Source organism: Thalassophryne amazonica, chromosome 3 (assembly GCF_902500255.1).
Source record: "Thalassophryne amazonica chromosome 3, fThaAma1.1, whole genome shotgun sequence".
Lineage (NCBI taxonomy): Eukaryota > Metazoa > Chordata > Actinopteri > Batrachoidiformes > Batrachoididae > Thalassophryne > Thalassophryne amazonica.
Window position 1 is genome coordinate 31,540,089 of NC_047105.1, and position 21,627 is coordinate 31,561,715.

Below are 21,627 nucleotides of genomic sequence, written 5' to 3' on the forward strand. Positions count from 1 at the left end.
TGTTTGAATAATAACAGGTGAAGTTGCTCATAAAGTTTAAGTTTCCTAAATATTTATTACAGCCACTCTTAAAACTTCAGTTATCTTTATCATTTTATTACTGGTAAATTTTAGAATTGATTTAGATGAGATATACTCATTATCTCACAGAAATATATCACAATTATCTGGGAACTACTTTTTGCGCAGGAATTCATCAAGCACGTGGGCCGCGGGCGCGTACTAACACAGAATACCCATAAACTGCCTAGAAGTGCGGCCAAACAGAGCGTCCACTTTTAGCTTGCCATAAGCTAAGCTAGTGGCGCTCGTGAGAGTGTGGAACAAAAGTTCAGCAGGGTGGTTGCCACGGCGACATATCTCTGAACCGAAAACCTGCCATGTAAACACGCTGCCGGCTCGAACCCGAGACGACAAAACCGGCAGCTAGTTCTGGATCAAAGGAACCGCCACAAAATGAGTAGCAGTACTACTGCACAGTACTGTGTGACATAGGGGTACTGGTACTACTTTATGTGTTATGGAACTGCAGTCTGCTAATTAGATGTTATAGCTAATAACTCTGTAACATAATTAAATAAAGGTCCACCTCCATGAGGTGCAAGAGGTCAAAAGGCGTTTTTAAAACCAAAAGTAAACCAGTGGTCCTGTCACTTTAAATAACAAGGAGCTGCTGCTGGCCATGCTCCACCCCCCCCAAAAGAATATCATGATACTCTATCCTCTACTTACAGTAGGTGGCAGTAAAACACCACCAGCAGGTTTCCTCATGTCAATACACATACTGGTAGTAGTACCAGCAGTTGTACAATCCAAACAAATCCTGCTCCCAAAAACACTTTGATATGCAGCAGAGTCACTTCAAAATCACAACTAGTGTGACAACGAGGTACGTCCCTTGCCAGGGAGCTAGCCTAGCCTGTACAATGTGAACTCAGCTAGCTTGGCTAGTTAGGACATACCTATGCTAAGTTGTTTTGGAGTAAATATTGCACTCACACACCTTTTCAGAAGCAACCATCCCATCGAGGACCTCTAGTGGCGAGACGATGTTCACCTTTCAGAAGCAACCGTCCAATCGAGGACCACTAGTGGCGAGACAAGGTTCACCTTTCAGAAGCAACCGTCCCATCGAGGACCTCTGGTGGCGAGACGAGGTTCACCTTTCAGAAGCAACTGTCCCATCGAGGACCTCTGGTGGCAAGACGAGGTTTACCTTTGAGGCAACCATCCAAATGAGGACCTCTGGTGGTGAGACGAGGTTCACCTTTCAGCAGCCACCGTCCCATCAAGGACCTCTAGTGGAGACATGAGGTTCAATTTCATCAGATTGAAATCATTTTTCATGATTTTATTTAATTCTCCTTCTTTTCTCTGAGTGTTTTTGATGTTTATGTTGAAGGTTGTTGCTATTTTTGAAAGAAAAAGTGGAGTCAATTCTTTTTCAAGAAATTATATTTTCTGAAATATGTATTTATGCACACAGCATCTGTAGGTGTGTGTTTGTGTAACAGACTCAGGATGAGGTGTGTGTGTGTAATAGAACAGCCTGTCACCATGGCAACAAGACAACTGGTTTCCTCGAGTGGAGACGGAGTAGGTCAGGACGTCCTCCTGGGTCGCAGCATCCAGAGGACACGTTTGACAGGAAACGAGTGCGCAGACATAAACTGATCAGGAAACGCTGTGACCGAGTTCCACTGATGTACTACAGTAAGTACTGATGGAAACATGGAACGTCCAGCTCCTGTAAGAGGCGCCAATCGCATGATCAAAAACAGAACCTAAACCCAATAAAAACAGACAGAAAAAAATGAACACCTCATGTTACAAATCTGCACATTTTACAACACATCCATATGTCATAAACAACATATTTCTAACAAACTAACGAGTCCATCCAGATCCAGACTTTAACTGTCTGAGGCTAGCTAGCGCAGTTGCTACTCAGATTTTATTGAAAAAAAAATATTTTTTTTCTTAGCTAGCTAACTGATGCACGTTCACCACTATATTGATACCAATCTGACATTAACATCGTGCTTTTGAAGACCAACAGGCTGTAGCTAAAGCAAACACGGGAACACCTGTTATTACTCTACGCTAATGCGTTAGCAGCAGAGCAAAATTCATCACTGAACTGAGAATGACTCATGGAATTTTAGTTCAATTCTTGATTTTGTGTTGGCTTTTGAACTAAAGTAGCAAACAAGATGCAGAATTAAAATTCAAAATTTCTGAATTTCGCAAAACCATCATTAGAGTTTGATGCTAATTAGCATCAGTCATAATGTCAACCATTTATCAACTACAAATTTGTGACTGCATATGCTAATGATAACTGCTGCAGTTGTTAGTGAAATGCACCGCATCAGTGTGTAAATAACAGTACACTAAACATCTGCAAAGGTAAATTAGGAAGAATAACCACTCATAATCAGTTCCGAAGGTATTTGTACCATGTTTTACAACTAACTATGAACTTTACTGTTGGATTTTTTATATCAAATCAAATCAATTTTATTTATACAGCGCCAAATCACAACAAACAGATGCCCCAAGGCACTTTATACTGTAAGGCAAAAGCCATACAATAATTACAGAAAAACCCCAACGGTCAAAACGACCCCCTATGAGCAAGCACTTGGCGACAGTGGGAAGGAAAAACTCCCTTTTAACAGGAAGAAACCTCCAGCAGAACCAGGCTCAGGGAGGGGCAGTCTTCTGCTGGGACTGGTTGGGGCTGAGGGAGAGAACCAGGAAAAAGACATGCTGTGGAAGAGAGCAGAGATCAATCACTAATGATTAAATGCAGAGTGGTGCATACAGAGCAAAAAGAGGTGAATAAAAAGAAACACTAGGTGCATCATGGGAAACCCCCCAGCAGTCTAAGTCTATAGCAGCATAACTAAGGGATGGTTCAGGGTCACCTGATCCAGCCCTAACTATAAGCTTTAACAAAAAGGAAAGTTTTAAGCTTAATCTTAAAAGTAGACAGGGTGTCTGTCTCCCTGATCCGAATTGGGAGCTGGTTCCACAGGAGAGGAGCCTGAAAGCTGAAGGCTCTGCCTCCCATTCTACTCTTACAAACCCTAGGAACTAAAGTAAGCCTGCAGTCTGAGAGCAAAGCGCTCTATTGGGGTGATATGGTACTATGAGGTCCCTAAGATAAGATGGGACCTGATTATTCAAAACCTTATAAGTAAGAAGAAGAATTTTAAATTCTATTCTGGAATTAACAGGGAGCCAATGAAGAGAAGCCAATATGGGTGAAATATGCTCTCTCCTTCTAGTCCCCGTCAGTACTCTAGCTGCAGCATTTTGAATTAACTGAAGGCTTTTCAGGGAACTTTTAGGACAACCTGATAATAATGAATTACAGTAGTCCAGCCTAGAAGAAATAAATGCATGAATTAGCTTTTCAGCATCACTCTGAGGCAAGACCTTTCTAATTTTAGAGATATTGCGCAAATGCAAAAAAGCAGTCCTACATATTTGCTTAATATGCGCATTGAAGGACATATCCTGATCAAAAATGACTCCAAGATTTCTCACAGTATTACTGGAGATCAGGGTAATGCCATCCAGAGTAAGGATCTGGTTAGACACCATGTTTCTAAGATTTGTGGGGCCAAGTACAATAACTTCAGTTTTATCTGAATTTAAAAACAGGATCTATTATATATATATTATATATATATTATATATATATATATATATATAATATCTATATATATATATATATATATATATATATATACACAAGGTCTGTCCGTAAAGTATAGGTCCTTTTATTTTTTTCAAAAAACTATATGGATTTCATTCATATGTTTTTACGTCAGACATGCTTGAACCCTCGTGCGCATGCGTGAGTTTTTCCACGCCTGTCGGTGACGTCATTCGCCTGTGAGCACGCCTTGTGGGAGGAGTCGTCCAGCCCCTCGTCGGAATTCCTTTGTCTGAGAAGTTGCTGAGAGACTGGCGCTTTGTTTGATCAAAATTTTTTCTAAACCTGTGAGACACATCGAAGTGGACATGGTTCGAAAAATTAAGCTGGTCTTCAGTGAAAATTTTAACAGCTGATGAGAGATTTTGAGGTGATTCTGTCGCTTTAAGGACTTTTCACGGTGCGAGACGTCGTGCAGCGCTCTCAGGCGGCGTCATCAGCCTGTTTCAAGCTTAAAGCCTCCACATTTCAGGCTCTATTGATCCAGGACGTCGTGAGAGAACAGAGAAGTTTCAGAAGAAGTCGGTTTCAGCATTTTATCCGGATATTCCACTGTTAAAGGAGATTTTTTTAATGAAAGACGTGCGGGCGGATTGCAGCGTCGGCTCACAGCCGCCGCAACGCTCCGCCACAGGAAAAACACCTCTGTTGGAAGCCTTGAGGACAAGTTGGAACATCTCCAGCTGATAAACAATTTCTCATATACTCACTCCACTGAAAGCCATCAAAAGCCAACTGGATTTTAACAAATGGTTATCAACACGGAGGTGTTTTTCCTGTGCCGCCGCGCCGCGTCGTATATATATATATATATAGTGAGGAAAATAAGTATTTGAACACCCTGCGATTTTGCAAGTTCTCCCACTTAGAAATCATGGAGGGGTCTGAAATTTTCATCTTAGGTGCATGTCCATTATGAGAGACATCATCTAAAAAAAAAAAAAATCTGGAAATCACAATGTATGATTTTTTTTAAAATAATTTATTTGTATGTTACTGCTACAAATAAGTATTTGAACACCTGTGAAAATCAATGTTAATATTTGGTACAGTAGCCTTTGTTTGCAATTACAGAGGTCAAATGGTTCCTGTAGTTTTTCACCAGGTTTGCACACACTGCAGCAGGGATTTTGGTCCACTCATCCATACAGATCTTCTCCAAATCTTTCAGGTTTGGATTTTCAGCTCCCTCAAAAGATTTTCTATTGAGTTCAGGTCTGGAGACTGGCCAGGCCACTTCAGGACCTTGAAATGCTTCTTACGGAGCCCCTCCTTAGTTGCCCTGGCTGTGTGTTTGGGGTCATTGTCATGCTGGAAGACCCAGCCATGACCCATCTTCAATGTTCTTACTGAGGGAAGGAGGTTGTTTGCCAAATCTTGCAATACATGACCCATCCATCCTCCCTTCAATACGGTGCAGTCGTCCTGTCCCCTTTGCAGAAGAGCACCCCCAGAGTATGATGTTTCCCACCCCATACTTCACAGTTGGGATGGTTTCTTGGGGTTGTTCTCATCCTCTAAACATGGAAGGGGAGTTGATTCCAAAAGCTCTATTCTGGTCTCATCTGACACATGACTTTCTCCCATGCCTCCTCTGGATTATCCAGATGGTCACTGGTGAACTTCAAACGGGCCTGGACATGTGCTGGCTTGCACAGGGGGATCTTGCTGCCCTGCAGGATTTTAAACCATGACAGCATTATGTGTTACTAATGTAATCTTTGTGACTGTGGTCCCAGCTCCTTCTCAGGTCATTGACCAGGTCCTCCTGTGTAGTTCTGAGCTTTCTCAGAATCATCCTTACCCCACAAAGTGAGATCTTGCATGGAATCCCAGACCAAGGGAGATTGACAGTCATCTTGTGTTTCTTCCACTTTCTAATAAATAATCATAACAGTTGTTGTCTTCAAGCTGTTGGACCTGTTGTCCTGTTGTCCATCCCACCCTTGTGCAGGTCTACAGTTTTGTCCCTGTTGTCCTTAGACAGCTCTTTGGTCTTGGCTATGGTGGACAGGTTGGAGTGTGATTGTTTGAGTGTGTGAACAGGTGTCTTTTATATAGGTAACAAGTTCAAACAGGTGCAATTAATACAGGTAAAGAGTGCAGAATAAGAGGGCTTCTTAAAGAAAAATTAACAGGTCTGTGAGAGCCAGAATTCTTGCTGGTTGCTAGGTGTTCAAATACTTATTTGCAGCAGTAACATACAACTAAATTATTAAAAAAAAAAAATCATACATTGTGATTTCCAGATTTTTTTTTTTAGATTATGTCTCTCACAGTAGACATGCACCTAAGGTGAAAATTTCAGAAGCCTCCATGATTTCTAAGTGGGAGAACTTGCAAAACCGCAGGGTGTTCACTTATTTTCCTCACTTTATACATATCTATCAATGTTCAGCAGCATTCAGATGGCTTGCGATCATTAAAATATTTTAACATAAAATCAAAAGCACCCATCTGAAAGTTAAGAAGTTAAATCACAAAATGTACATTCAACTTTAAAATCTTATTTTTTTTCCGTAATCTCAGCTGATGTTATATAAATGTTGAACAGAAATTAAACACATACTGCATGGAGGTGGATATTTTTTATTGTTGTTTTCTTTGAGTTCCTGCCTGATATATTTTAATTCATATTTTTTGTTTTGCAGTGTTTTTAGGATCAGATGTTTGTTTTTATGTATAAAAAAAATCCTCAAATTTTTGTTTAATTTTTCTGATGTGAAGAAGAAATTAGAGGAAAATTAAATGATTGTTTATCGACACACAGCGACGTCCGGACAGTCACCAAGAGGTCACCAGTTCAGAACCCAAAGCAGTTCTGCTGCGGTGTGTAACAGGAGCGTTTGGTTCCGAACTCAGCCCGACTCCACCTCTGCCGGCTCATCCAGAGGAACCAAAGATTAAACAGCAAAATCCAAAAAGCTGTTTAAAAACATGTTCAGGAAAACAGACCCACTGAAGACCACCAACCTCTGATTTTCACTGGAGGTTTAAGGATTTGAACCAACAACCTCCCAGCAGCTCTATGACGGAGGTCTGATAAGCCTGATTTCTCTTTCAGACGTCAGCCTCTAAAATATCACAGTGATGCTTTCAGAGCGGAACAGTCGTCTCTGTGCCGTCCAATCAGGTTGGACCGTCCTGCTGACATCACTAGGGTGAGGCACAGAAAACAAGCTGATCTCGAAACCATGTCGCATCTCTAATTCTATCATTTCAAAGTGACCTTTCTGTTTAAGCTCAGCTTTAAACCTTGCAGCAGCATGTTTAGTTTTTACTTTATGACATCATCTTTATGACAAAAGTTGTCAAACCTCAGAAATACTGTAGAAAAAGGTGCAGAAATCAGATGTCAGATAAAACTGCCATAACTTCAAACTTACCGTTGTGAATGCAGAGCGCCATGCAGTACGAGGCTAACCGCACCACAGGAGACACATGATTGGAAGGTAATGACAGATCCTGGATCAGTGTTCTCTGACACATTACTGGCACATTTAACTTTGGATTATTATTGTTATCATTTTAGATACACTGGACTGATCGCACGGTTCAGCATCTTGGAATTATTGATCATGTCCTGATGCCAACCACAGAGGCAGCCAACTGGTCCAACCACATGTCCCCTATCTGCCACAGCGAGGTCAAACATGGGCGCCATGGCAATATCATCAAAACACGAACTTTGTCTCTCTGTGCCTTACTGTCTCTCTGTGCCTTACTTAATAATGGTTTACAAACATATTCATACCCACGAATAAGTTATTATGTCATGAATAAGCTACTATGCCGTTGTTTGAGGCTCCATCGAAATTTCGTGTCATTTATAACTGTTGTTATTATGGCAATGACAATAAAGTATTGAATTGAATTGAAAGTAGAGCAGGTACCTCAGTGGATAAGGAGCTCCCCTGCCAATGTGTAGACCCGGGTTCAAATCCTACCAGTGGTACCCGATTGTGTTCTTGGGCTAAACACCTCGGACCTAATTTAGTGAGCTCAGTCCTCCACTGTGCAGGCCATTGCATGTTTGGAGAGTTTTCCAGGTTATTTAGACAGCGCAATTGACAGCAGGTGGTATTGTGACATAAACAGCAGTATGTAAATGAGCACTTTCTGCATTGACCATAAGCACAGAATGAAATTCACTGACTTACAGCTGTGCACTCTGTGCATCATTTCACATAAACTCTGCACAATAACTGAACGTGATCCCACACTTGAAATAAATAAATAAATCTGCCAGTGGAATACAGACAGCTGTGCGTGCTCACACAGTTCTCAGTGTTCTACTGACAGAATGCAGCATAATTGTTCACCAGTTAGTGTAAAAACTGTGGACGGAACAAAAATTTGATGTCTGAAATAGGAGGGGTTTGTTTAATAGCCAGCACATGACAAAGTGTCTTTGCACTCTCACTCTGAGCGTTCACAGGTGCATTTCCGGAAAACATTTCACTCAGCAATTCTCTGCATTTATAAGCGGGTGATTCTTAAACTACGGGCTTATTATGTCCTTTGATCATACTGTATGAAAAACAGAAAAAAGGGGAAATTTCACACCTTTATAGTTATCTTTACAATGAAAGTGTGTTAAGAAGTTTGTTCTATGATGACTTTTTCACTTTTTCAGCATCATTATATGCAAATATTGCCGTTTTGTGCTTGTCCCACACCCAGACTTTTGATCTTCAATGATAAAAATGAATGATAAACGTTTTTTCTAATGTTTTAAAATATCTCTGAATAAAATATCAGTAATATAATCAAAACATAATTGGGGTATTTAATGTCATACAACTGTTGTGATTTTTTTTAAATAAAATGTAGTTGTCCCACACTATTGCCGTAATTTCCACCACAACACTGTAATGTCCCTTTAAACAGTTTGTATGAAAGATTGTTTGGGTAGTTTCTATGGAGATAAACAGTGACATCAGAGCACATGTATATAGCGCCAAATCACAACAAACAGTTGCCCCAAGACACTTTATATTGTAAGGCAATGGTGTGGTGGAAATTACATTTACAAGGCCAATAGTGCCCGTAGTTAAAGAATCACCCAAGCGTGTGATGTCCTTATTAGCAAACAGAAACATCCTGATGACTGACAGACAGAAGGAAACGAACCTGCTCCATCTGAAAATGAAGCTTCTGAGCTGCCGTTCGAAAGTGATGCTTGGATTTACAGACAGGAGACGACACACTTCACCCTGAAACTCTTAACTCTTTCAGAGTGGTGGATTTTGGAGCCTAAAGTGTGGGACGTGCTCTTTGTGTGGATGCTGGTTTACTGAAGCTGTAGACATGGAACATCTGATACTGTTCTTAACAGACTGTCTGGACATGGAGGTGGATTTGTTACATTGGAAGAAGTCAGAATACATTATTTCCAGGAGTTAATGGACATTATTTAATGTGTTATGATCGTGAGAGGCGAAGCTGCAGCCAGCGATTGCGCATGTTTCTTAGATCGTGTGGAGTTTTACATTTGGAATTAATTCTATAACACAGTGAGTCTGGCGTGTTCAGCATTTTACCCCCTTTGTGTGTTGTGGCAAGCTTGTGGCAAGGAGTGGTCCCGCCCCCTCGTCGGATTTTCATTGTCTGGAAATGGCGGAATGAAAAGGACTTTTTTCCATCAGAATTTTTTCAGAAGCTGTTAGAGACTGGCACCTGGAAACCATTCGAAAAATTTATCTGGCTTTCGGTGAAAATTTTACAGGCTTCACAGAGAATAAGGTCTGTTACTACAGCTTTAAGGACCCCTTTAAGGACACTCGGCACGCCGCGCTCCGAGCTGCGACGATGCGGCACAAGCCACCGGACCATTTCTAAACGGATGGCTCTGTGGATACGAGACCGTCGTGTGCTCTTTCTCTGGTTATCACAAGAGCTGGACATCAGCCATTTTCCAGCAGATTTCACTTTTAACAAGAGATTTTGTCATGGAAAGCCGCGCGGAGGCTTTGCGTGTAAAGACCGATTCGCTTTGGATGCAAGACAAAGGAACATCTCCATTTCGGCGTGTCAGAGGACAAGTTTGGACATGTCTATCTCGGCTTTCAATGCTTACCAGTCCAGTAAGTATCAGTGAAATTGTGGAGAGCTGGACATGTCCAAACTTGTCCTCTGACACGCCGAAACGGAGGTGTTCCTTTGTCTCGCTTCCAAAGCAAATCGGTCTTTACGCGCGGGACCGCTCCTTCCCAAGGCGTGCTCACAGGCGAATGACGTCACCGACAGGCGTGGAAAAACTCACACATGCGCACGAGGGTTCAAGCATGGCTGGCGTAAAAACATATGAATGAAATCCATGTAGTTTTTGAAAAAAATAAAAAGGACTGCTACTTTATTGACAGACCTCGTATGTGGAGCAAACCATGTGAATAAAGTCCAGCAAAGAGAATCTGATTTGTTGATGTGAGCTTCACTAAGGATGACTCAGCAGTTCCCAAGCCATAGCAGTGACCACACCTGTTAATATGACTCATCAAAAATATTTTTCATAAACATTCAACCTAAAAAAATCTTCAAACTTTCTCAATTTTTATGGGCAAAACGAAATTGATGTTCTCAGCTCTCGTTACGTCTTTTAATGTTTTATTTTAGCTTTTTACCCCATTTTTTTTTTCAAAATAACCATTTATAATTCATTTTAACATTTTAAAGCCCATAAAAGGCATCACCTCTGCAAATCCATTTCTTCATTAAAATCTGTCATTATTAATTTTTGAATATTCACATTTCAGATTAATACATTTAGATGTAGCTGTCAGTTTTCAAATTTCACACATTTTTGTTTCATTATATCTTCAAAACTGATATCTTTTTATATATAGCATATTGGGTTTTTCATTTTTTTTTTTTTTTTTATAACCATCACCCCTTTTTAATTTGAAGTTGAAAAGAGAAAAAATGTACAAAATGTAAAATGAAAAGAAAAATACTGAAATAAAAGGAACGGACAAGAAAATAAAAAAACAAAAACAAATGGGAAAATAAAAATAAAGCAAGCAGAGGAAATTAGAACGACAGGAAAAGTTTGTGTGACGTTGTTTTGCTAGGCTGCAGCGCCCCCGGTGGTATCAAGATGAAAGTGCAGCTGGCGTAACACCAGTGTAATAAAGATTTGTGCAGTCACTGTGACGTCATCAAATGGAGAGTGTTTATCATTGCTGCCATGTCTGACTCACTGTGGTGACATCATCACTGTGACTCACAATCTGACCTCAAGACCACCCCTGAGGGCTGCGTGTTCGATTCCCAGCAAACATGAAGTCTGAAGCCAAACTGTCCGGATCATCACTGAGCTGTGCTTTATTAACTTGGAGATGCTTTTAAAACTTTCTGGCATGTGGCCTTCAGAAAGTGAAGTCTGGACTAAATCCAGGAGCTCCGCCTGCTGGGCGTCACCTAAAACCCAGCAAGGGGTCACTTCCAGTTTCTGGGAGGTGCACGTCACACTATGGAGAGGTTTCGAAAGAATGCAGAGCACTCTGCGTGGCTACGGAATAGCATAAACTGGGTTAGTGGAGTGACGATGATGACGTATGGTGACGACACTCTACTTTCAAATGGGACTCAACTGTAACGGGGCAGCTCACAGGCTGAAATTTAAAACATTCTGGTAAAAACGTTTTTCTTAGTTACTCTGTGAATACGTTTGCGAGGTTTTGTTTTTAAACCTAAAAGAAAAGTCAGAAAAAGCACAAAGGAAAAATCCATTATGATTATTGGTGATCGGGATAAAAACAAGAGTTCTGTGTTCTCTTCTGCTGTTTATTTGTTCAACAGACAAAAAAAAAATATTTTTAGGTCCTAAAAGGTCAGAGGTTCGCAAAGATTAAAGCTTTTCTACAAAAATATGACGAGTGACAAATTGCACATATCACGTCATCTGATCAATAATCAATAAAATACAATCACAGTAACAGTTCATAGATTTTCACCTCCCCCAGAAACAGAAGCACTAATATATACACACACACATAGATCCTCTAGGCTTATCTGTTCCAATCAATCAATCAATCGGAAACTGATCAGAATCTTAAGTCTCTGTGGAAGAACACAAACATCGTTCCACTAACAAAGACTCCGATTCCCAGCATGCAACTCGTGTAGATGCAACACTCAAATGACAACTTTTAGAGGCAAAGCAATGCAAATACGACCAGCGAGAGGTCAATGGCAATGTGACCTTTGACCTTTTAATACTACTGCAGTTTTTTTTTTTGTTCCTCCTGGAGGTTTGGGGTTCAAGTGGATTTTTTATAGCTGGAATCCCGTCCACAGTCCTGCTGCTGTGCCATTCAAACTGCTTTAAGGGAGACCACATAAAAATAGTCCGTGGGGTCATTTTTTTGTGTTGACGTGGGGAATGTGGACTGCTTGCACCTTAAAGTTTCCCTTTAAAAAATAAAAGTCCTCATAAATAATTTAATGTTTCAGATGTAAACCTGCAGATATTCCTAATAAAAGCCTCAAAGCACGCGACACAGTGCGCGACAGAAACCGAAAGAACCTGGAAGCTGAGAACAGATCAAAGGCGACGGCTTGGTTACGTTTTCATCTCTAGAAGTTGACACTTTGGTTTAATTTTGGAAGCGAAACCAAACTCCTGTATTACTAAATATACTCTATTTTAAAGACGAGCTCACGCTGTTTTAACTTCCTGCCTGCACAGGAAGTACTATTGCACCTTTACCCTCAAATAAAAACTGAGCAGGCGGAACATCGCCTCATAAAAAAATAATGTTCAGATAATCATAGAAGGTGGAAGTTTGTATTTTTTTTAAATCGCATTTTGAAACTGTTTTTTCACATTGACTTTCTTATGTCCATTGCATCAAATGTAAAAGTAGCTGTTAGAATGTAGCTAATGTGAGGTCCCGTAACAATACGCTTGCTAAAGTTAGCTTGTCCACTACATCAAATGTATACATAGTTGTTAGCATGTAGCTAACGTGAGGTTACTAAAGTTAGCCTGTCTCTGCACATTTCCACATTTAGGGGAAACTGTTGCATACAATGGAGGTTTTTGTAGCCGGGAAGCATCACGTGAATAAACCTGGGAAACGTACGTGCAAACAACATGTAACGGCTACCGGGACACGCTACTTGGGTTTAAATGTGTCCGTCCAGCGGACAGCATCATGTACTACAAACAGAAGTAAATCCTTGACTCCGGCCGCCTGCAGCAGAGTTGTTACGCGGGTCCATCTGAGTGGAACGTGTTCTGGTTCCGACTTTTACTGAAACAAACTTGTAAGTAATATTTAGATTTCTTCATTTGAAAAACTACATTTGTTACCCCAAAATCAAGAATTACGATTTTTATTTTCTGTTGTGTCCAAGAGTTCAAGCAGTAAAAGTGTAGTGCGTCTGTGGATGACGTTCCCGTAACAACATGGCAGCGCGTGGCGTGTGTTCGGAGCTTGGTCACAGCCTGCTGTGTTTATCAGCAACAACCTGCTAATTAATATTAAATCAACATTGCCTCTAAAAGTTTGAGACACTGCGCCGATTCCCAATACTGGGTAAATATTTACACTGTAAAAGTACGTAAACCCGCATGTTGTTCTTCCACAAACTGGTGCCATCTATAAAATAAAAATTCTAACTCATGAACTCAGCATTTTATCTCCATTTACAGATAATAAAAAATATATAAAACATTAATTCAGAGAAAATAAAACAGTTCAAACTAACTGTACCGCTCCAGCATTAACTGCTTTACTGGCCCAAAAACTGCTAATGTACCGCACTTTAAGATCCACCCACACAGAAAAGACCGGCGCGGTGAAACAAACAGAATGAGATCACCATCAAATGCCGCAGAGGTAAATAACGGACGAGGTTTGTTTATGTTTGCAGCCCGTCGCGTCAGTTATTCTGGACAGTGACTTTCTGTCATTTGTGATTACGAAGATTCACAAGCTTATTTTTACAAAACTCACCAAAACAAAACAAAAGAAAACAAAAAAAACAGAAAAAAATATATATATATTATATATATATATATATTACGGTGCTTCCACATGAAGGAGCCAAGTTAGGAAATAAAAACACCAAAAAACAGCAGCTCTTTGAAGCCATTCCTGCCATATGTTGGCCCACAGCAGATAAAAATGTGTTTTCTTTTCCACGGTACATTTTGAGCTGCTCTGTGGGGTTTTTTTTGGGGGGGGGGTTGGCTTTTTTTTTTTGGTCTGAGTGGGCGCTCACAGCAGGATTTTGGCACTTCAGAGGAAATTTTGGTTCACTTCACATTCGTGAGCACGTTCACTTTGAGAAGTGAACTTTTTATTCGGGCAAATGGTGAATTCTTCTCGTCATCTTTGGTTAACGTTAGGCTCCACCCACATGACTGTTTTTTTTTTTTTTACTGAGCAGCATGCGATAGTCTCGCGCACTGACAGTTGGTCACCTGGGGGTGTCTGAGGGTGTGATGCGTCAGTCCACCCTTGTGCGACGGCAGGCGCTTTTCCCTGAATTATGTAAATGAACCTTGTTTAAAAAAAATAATTATTCCAGTCACAGGCCCCGCCCTCTGTCACCCTGCGCGTCCTTCACTCTTAGATTATTTTGACAGTTCTCCAGGTGGAGTCCATAAACAGTTTCATGAGGTCCGGTCTGGTTCCAGTACCAGCTGTGAATGGCACATTCAAGCAGTGGCCCAGTGGGCGGAGCTAATGGCCCTACCCTCCTGGGGTTCAAAGGAGAACATAAATCAAACGCATCCAGCATTGAGAAGAACTTAACCATCAGCACATTCTGTCTGGGTCAAAGTAAAAACAGCATTGAGAATCAAAATCCAAAGAGGACGACCTTCCCCCAAAAAACAAATGTCAAAAGGTCACCTCACCCAATGACTCACTAACATCTAACCAGCATCTGAGGAAGAAGAACTTCAAATCATGGAGGAGAAGAAGAGTCTGTCAAGATTGAACTCTGCAGTTCACCAAAGCGTGGAGAAGAATTGTGCGTTTCTTTCATCTCTGTCTAAGCGCCGTCTTTGGCGGCCTCACTTATGATTGGTCGGAGGGGGCAGCATGGGGGCAGAGCGGTCATTGGTCACAGTCCTTCTTAGCGTGACTCGTCTGATGAGGGTCAGCATGTCTCCTGCTCCTCTGTCCTGAGGCGTCTGTTCTGGGGATGTGTCCTGTGTGGAGGGCGGAGGCTGGGGCTGGTATCGGGCGTCGTGGACTGGCGTGGAGGCTTCTGGCTGCACCGGATGCTGGACCTGGTACTGCCGCTGGGACACCTTCTGTTTCTGCTGGGTCAGCAGTTGCTGGTTGATGTGGGGCTGTTGCTGCAGCAGTTGCTGGTTGATGTGGGGCTGTTGCTGCAGCAGTTGCTGGTTGATGTGGGGCTGTTGCTGCAGCAGTTGCTGGTTGATGTGGGGCTGTTGCTGCTGGTTATATTGCTGATGACTTTGCTGATGCAACACTTGACCATGTTGTTGCAGTTGGTGGTGGCGATTCTGAAGCTGCTGGGTATGCTGCACTTGGCCGAGTTGCTGCTGCTGGCTCATTTGTTGTGTGTTGGTGCTGCCCTCTGCTGGCAGGGAGGGAACAGTGGGAATGGGCACTGGGATGGGCATCTGACCCGGGACCAGCTGGTAGTATGGAGATGTTGAGGAGGACTGAGACAAGGCGCTGAGGCTCTGCGAGGACGTGCACAGCTTATTGTGACTAAAGCCTCCTGTGAGCGGCGCTCCTCCGGCAGAAGGCGGAGTGAAAACATTCTCCTCGCTCCCGCCACTGCCTCCAAAAGCTTTGAGGGGAACCTGCGGTGTGCAGATGGGGATGGGAACCCCCCCACTGATTGTACCTCTTCGATATGCTGGTTTGGTCAGTGGCTTGCGCCTGATGGTTGCCGTGTGGGGCAGGAATTGGTGGGTGGGCCCGCCAATCAATTCTGGCTCAGCCACTAGGCTGACGGTGGAGGCGGGGCGTTTGGACTGAGCAAACTTCCTGTACTGGAGACAAAGGTCAGAATTCCTGGGGATGGTTGAGGACTTATCAAAGTCGGACTGATTGTTGGCATGAGAAAGGTGATGCAGGGAGAAGGAGTCGATGTCTCCGTGGAGCGAGATGGACTCATAGTCAACTAGTGAGAGACGGAGACAGACAGAAAGACAGAGAAAAAGAGACAGACAGACAGAGAGAGAAAATAAGTGCTTGACTGTAATTAAAAAATAAATAAATCATGAATGAATTTTATGAAGTTTGTTGGAAATGTTAGCTGTACAGGTGAGAGTAATTCATCTTAGCCGTGAGCGCTACACCGCCGTCAGTCAGTCCTGGTGTGAGAGCGTGCCAGGATATAGAACACGCCGTGTCACCAACACTGAGAAATCACTTTTTCCCATAATACATGTGTTTTTTAATAGATGTGACTGACTGACTGCAGATGAAAACATAATTTAACTGTCATGAATTTATGCGTTAAAATGTGATTCTGTTGTGTGAACCAGTAAATGTTTGCACTGATGGTTTGTTTAAGACTCAACAATCCTTCATCAAACAAAGACACAGATTTGATTTTGTTACGTAACACTGTAAAAATCTTTGATTCACAACATTTTTCAATGAAATTTCAACTTTGAAGGAGCAGATTCAAAAATGACATCTAGGTTAACTCTTGGTCAATAAAGACCATTATTCAATGAATTTGGTTTGTTGCTGTAGTTGTTTGTTGTGTTAAATGGCACCCAAATCTACTGGGACAGTTAAAATATGTATTACACTGGTAAAAAAAAAAAAAAATTTCTTGCATGGACTTTGAGAACTGATTTCATGTAATTTCAGGGTGCTGAATCTGAGCTCAGGTTTCCTGTATCACATCACATTTTGTTGCAATCTGAATGTTCCGTATTGATAGATAACATAAAAGTTGCTCATTCATTGATGAGTCTGACACCACTAATCACACAAAAGCCTGATTAGTGGTGAAAAATGAACAAGAGCCGTAATATCATTTGTGGTGCTGAAGAAGTGTGTGAGACGGCAGCTTTTACTTCAATGCTTGATACGAGAAATATGTTTTCATATCTCAAAAACATGATGTGATTGGCAAAAACTAACACCAGATTCGGCGCCCCAAATTCTGTTGAAAACTCCATGCATGAAAAATCATGTTGACCAGTGTTACACACATACATACATACACACACACGCGCACACACACACGCGCGCACACACACACACACGCGCACACACACACACACACACACACACGCGCACACACACACACACACACACGCACACACACGCGCACACACACACACACACACCACACACACGCACACACACACACACACAGCACACACACACACACACACACACACACACACACACACACACACACACACACACACACACACCACCGGCCACTTTATTAGGTACACCTGTTCAACTGCTTGTTACAAATAGCTAATTAGTCAATCACATGGCAGCAACTCGATGCATTTAAACATTGTGAAGAGGACTTGCTGAATACAACTTGCTGAAGTTCAAACCAAGCATCAGAATGGGGAAGAAGAGAGATTTAAGAGACATTAAACATGGCATGGCTGTTATTGGCAGTTAGGCTGGTCTGAGTATTTCAGAAACTGCTGATCTACTGGGATTTTCATGCACAGCCATCTCTAGGGTTTACAGAGAACGATCCGAAACCAAGAGAAGATTTCCAGTGAGTGGCAGCTGTGTGGACGAAAATGACTTGTTGATGTCAGAGACCAGAGGATGATGGGCAGACTGATTGAATGGGTGAGCGTGTGATGCCATCGTGTCAATATAGACAAATTTCTCTGAGGAACGTTTCTAACACCTTGTTGAATCAATGCCACAAAGAATTAAGGCAAAAAGGGGTCTAACCTGCTACGAGCAAGGTGTACCTAATAAAGTGGCCAGTGAGTGTATGTGTTGTATGCACTGGTCCAGTTTGTTCTCTTTCTTGGTGTAAATGGATGAAATGCGCAGGTTTTTAAATTCTCTAACATGAATAAAGCTGTGACCACATGCAGGCGTGCACAGACGTACCAGAGAGACGAGCCTCGCTCTTCACAGCTGGAAGAGAAGGAAGGACTTTTAACTGAGAAAATGAGCACAGAAACAGAAACGCCCCACAAGATGCACAAGAACAACACAAAGAGGCAAGCGAGAGTTAAGATACAACAGGACAACAAAACCCACATGGTGGAGAGGATTTAAAGGGGTCATATTATCCACTGCTCAAAGACTGGAGCCTGAGACTCCAAGACACACAGCACCTAGAGACTTTCAGGACACTTTCACACACCTAAAAACATGCAGTTTATGTTTTTGCTCAAAGTATTTGTTTTTCTGCAGACACAAACTTTGAATTGTGGAAATTTGAGGATGTCAGAGCTAGTCAGATCCGGTGTGGTAAAAATATGACCCCTTGAACCAGATTAACATCAGTACAGTGAGTTGAACAAACAACAGGTTCAGCATGAAAGAGAAGAAGAAACTATCAGAGTGCAATTAAGAAAGAGCCTGGTTTATTTTGATTGTTTTTCATGATTATCTTCGATTTTTTTAACTGTTGCTTCACTGGCAACAACAAAACGAAATCAGAAACAAAAAAGGAAGTTTCACTCCACATGTTCAGGTGACACATTTCTACAGAATGATAAATAAATAAAATCCCAGAGTTTTCTGAGTTTTGTTCAGTAACAAGACAAGTGAGATAAATAATGAAAACCAGAACCAGAAACTAAACAATATGAAAAAAATTAACAGTAGTTTGAGTAAATGATCGATAAAGAGTTTATACATGACACAACTTCAACTACTGCAGACGGCATGAAGATGAAACACATTACAGGATGTTGACATCTGTGCCGCCAATCTCGCTGTGTGCACCATGCAACGTCCACGTTCGTGTATGGTGCACACTCCACTCAGTGTGTGTGTGTATATACGGTGCATGCTTGCCATGTGTGTGCGTTTGCACGTTCCACTCACTGTGTGTGTGGATGGTGTCCTCGGAGCATGATGGTGTGGTGGTCTGGGTGCTGTAGCCGCTGGAGCAGTGAAGTGAGTCCCTGCTGCTCCTCGGGGCGTCTGAGTTCATCGTCCCCAAAGTCAGTGCCAGCTGGTCCCTGGCAGAGCAAGACTATCAAAAACCAAAAACAATTAGTCCAGAAAAATACTGCACTTTACAAACAGAAACAAACTAGAACAAAAAGGGTGGGAGAACTCCTCCTCTGATGTTATACTGCCCACTAGTGGCTGAAGTGCCACTACAATCCGGTGCAGTCAATGGGGCACTCACATGTTCCCATTCAAAAACTTCTGACTGGGGCTGTATACATCTTAAATGTACTGACAGACTGGTCTGTCAGCAAAGCAGCAGCCTTGTGACCAGATGATTTTAGGCCCTTTCCACATTCCTTCAACAAATCACATCCTCACTGTCACAACTAAGGTGACCTTGAGCAAAAATTAAATATGTATATGAGTAACATTTTTTTGCAATGGCTTAAAAAGTCATTTTGTTTGATTTTATGTCCTTATCTGCACTGTCTCACAGACACACACACGAGAAAAAATGTCTCCTCTCAGAGATGAGAGACAGTGTAGAAAATTGCATTTTAACAAATGAAACTTCTCAAAGACACACATTGCTGTCAGTGGGACATTGTTTAATAAATGTCCCTCAGTTCACATCAGGGATTCAGCACCCTGGACAGCGCTGCTCAGAAATATCTGATTCCAGCCTTTCTAATCACATACACTCATCGTGTAACGATATATGATGGTGTTGATTCTCGTTTTTACAGCTGGTGTCTCACCTTCCCAGACGTGTGGTCCGTGTAAGCATTGTGAGGGACGGCCAACAGGTCATTCTCTGCCCCGCTGCTCCCCCCAGAGGCCAAATGATTGGAGGAGCCAACTGCATCCTACCAAAAAATAAATAAATAAAATATATCACAACCAAACAATACAAATACAAACTGTTAAAGAAAATGACTGAACCAATGACCTCAGCACACAAACATGTAATCCAACTACACAAAGAACCACATCCAACGTAAATATTATTTATCAATGCAATAACAAAACTAATTTAATGTACTGTATTTTCTGGAGTAATGTGTCTGAGGGTTTTTTAAAATTTTTTAAGAAACTGGGAGGTCCTATAACAAAAGCGACTTTTATGAGAAATTACCACATTGTCATCTATGGCCACACGGTGGCACAGTATAGCTAATTCATATGGGCGCAGAAGAAGAAGCAGCAGCTCTGAAGAGAAAATGTTGGTTAGGTTCAGTGGTAGGAACAGTTCCGCTAATCTGCTAACCGCTAATTAGCGAAGCTAACATTTCTGTTAGCCAATTAGATTTCAGCTAACTTTGAAAACCATCAGCGGACCAATTAGCTTCCACTAAATTTAGTTCTGCTAACTTTCACTCCACTAACATTTTTTGCTGGCACAGTGAGGAAAGCTTAATGGTCAGAAACATCTTTAAAACCTAAAATCCTTAAATCCTGCTGTGTGCTTTGCAATACAATTTGCAATCAGTGCATGATGAGCAAGAAGGAAATTATGATTTTGTTTGATTGTCTCATGGTATATAATGAGGTGAGACGATGTTTCATCAGTGTATGATGAACGACCAAAGAACAGACTTTTGAAACTGACTGTCTTATGCAATCAAATGATTTCACTGAATGGACTTTGTAACACCTTGGGACTCTATATGAGTGGCATGAAAACTGAATGTCCTCATATTTGTCTTCCAGACTTACTCTCTGTATGGCATCTACCTTAAAGCATTAAATGAAGAAAGAGCTTAGAAACTTAAACCTGTTTCCCCTGGTGTTTCATTTGTTGTCTGTGTCAGTGTTTTTAGGCAATTTTCCTAACAGAAACCATATGACAACTGCAAATGAATATTATACAGCCAAAATGTAAGTTTTATGCCTTTCATAACATGAGACCTTGAAAACTTGCTAAAACAAATATTCCAAATATTCTGTGTCTGCTATGTTTAACCTGCATGGAACTTTATAAACACAAACCAGATTTCAAACATTTTATATATCAGACAGTCTCAATGCGAACTCTCCAAAATTTTATGACATTTTGCAGGATTTTAAACCTCAATACCACACACAAAATACAGTTGGTCTATTCACACTCACATCCAGTAGATGACAGGGTTCTCTGCATTTTGACAGGGGAGGGAGGGAGGGAGGAAGTAAGAGCAAGGGAGAGCAGATCATGCCTTTTAGCATATGTCTGTTTAACGCTCAAACCTTCAGGAATTAGTGCATTACTTTAATAACAATATGTGTAATATCATATTTTCACTTTGTAAAAATGACAGAGTTGGCATTAATTTCGATAAACTGTCCGGAATTAGATGGTTTTAAATGAAGCCATGAGTGAAACATGCTTTGTCTCTTGCCCACTGTCTGAGTGGATACATGTTGAAAGTAAATGATGTTTCTTTTTTGTGTAGCGGCGAGCCAGGTACACAAAGACAGAAGCCCTGGCTTTTTGTTTTCAGTTTGTGATTGCCTTTGAATTTAACAGCAGTACTTGCGGTGCTTAAACTTGAAACTGGCTTAGCCGACTGCGTACTGAGTCAATACTAAAAGTTAGCAGTTAGGTGTAACTTCCTCTAAAATTTTTAGCGGTTTATCGGTTCAGTGTTAGAAAAGTTAACTTTTCAGTTAGCGGAATAGTGGTTATCGAAGTTATTGATTAGCTGTGCCCACCACTGATAAGGTTAGACCTTACTTGTGTGAAGCGTCTTGAGGCAACTTTGTTGTGATTTGGAGCTACATAAATGTACAACCCCTGGCAAAAATTATGGAATCACCAGCCTCGGACGATGTTCATTCAGTTGTTTAATT

At 41.4% G+C, this 21,627-nt stretch overlaps 1 protein-coding gene across 3 annotated transcripts in view; it reads right to left on the reverse strand.

Annotated features, from left to right (window-relative positions):
- Positions 1-11,501: 11,501 nt before the first annotated feature.
- mtss1 (MTSS I-BAR domain containing 1) overlaps positions 11,502-21,627 on the reverse strand; it is a 92,057-nt gene continuing 81,931 nt past the window's right edge. The window contains exons 13-16 of one of the 3 annotated variants that reach the window (XM_034165992.1): positions 19,557-19,664; positions 18,727-18,877; positions 17,779-17,805; positions 11,502-15,844 (exon numbers count right to left, since the gene is read on the reverse strand). In XM_034165992.1, coding sequence (XP_034021883.1) covers positions 14,757-15,844; positions 17,779-17,805; positions 18,727-18,877; positions 19,557-19,664 — 1,374 coding nt within the window. In that variant the 3' untranslated portion in view covers positions 11,502-14,756. The remainder of the gene's footprint in view (positions 15,845-17,778; positions 17,806-18,726; positions 18,878-19,556; positions 19,665-21,627) is intronic. The other 2 variants (XM_034165994.1, XM_034165993.1) reach the window with 2 other exon arrangements.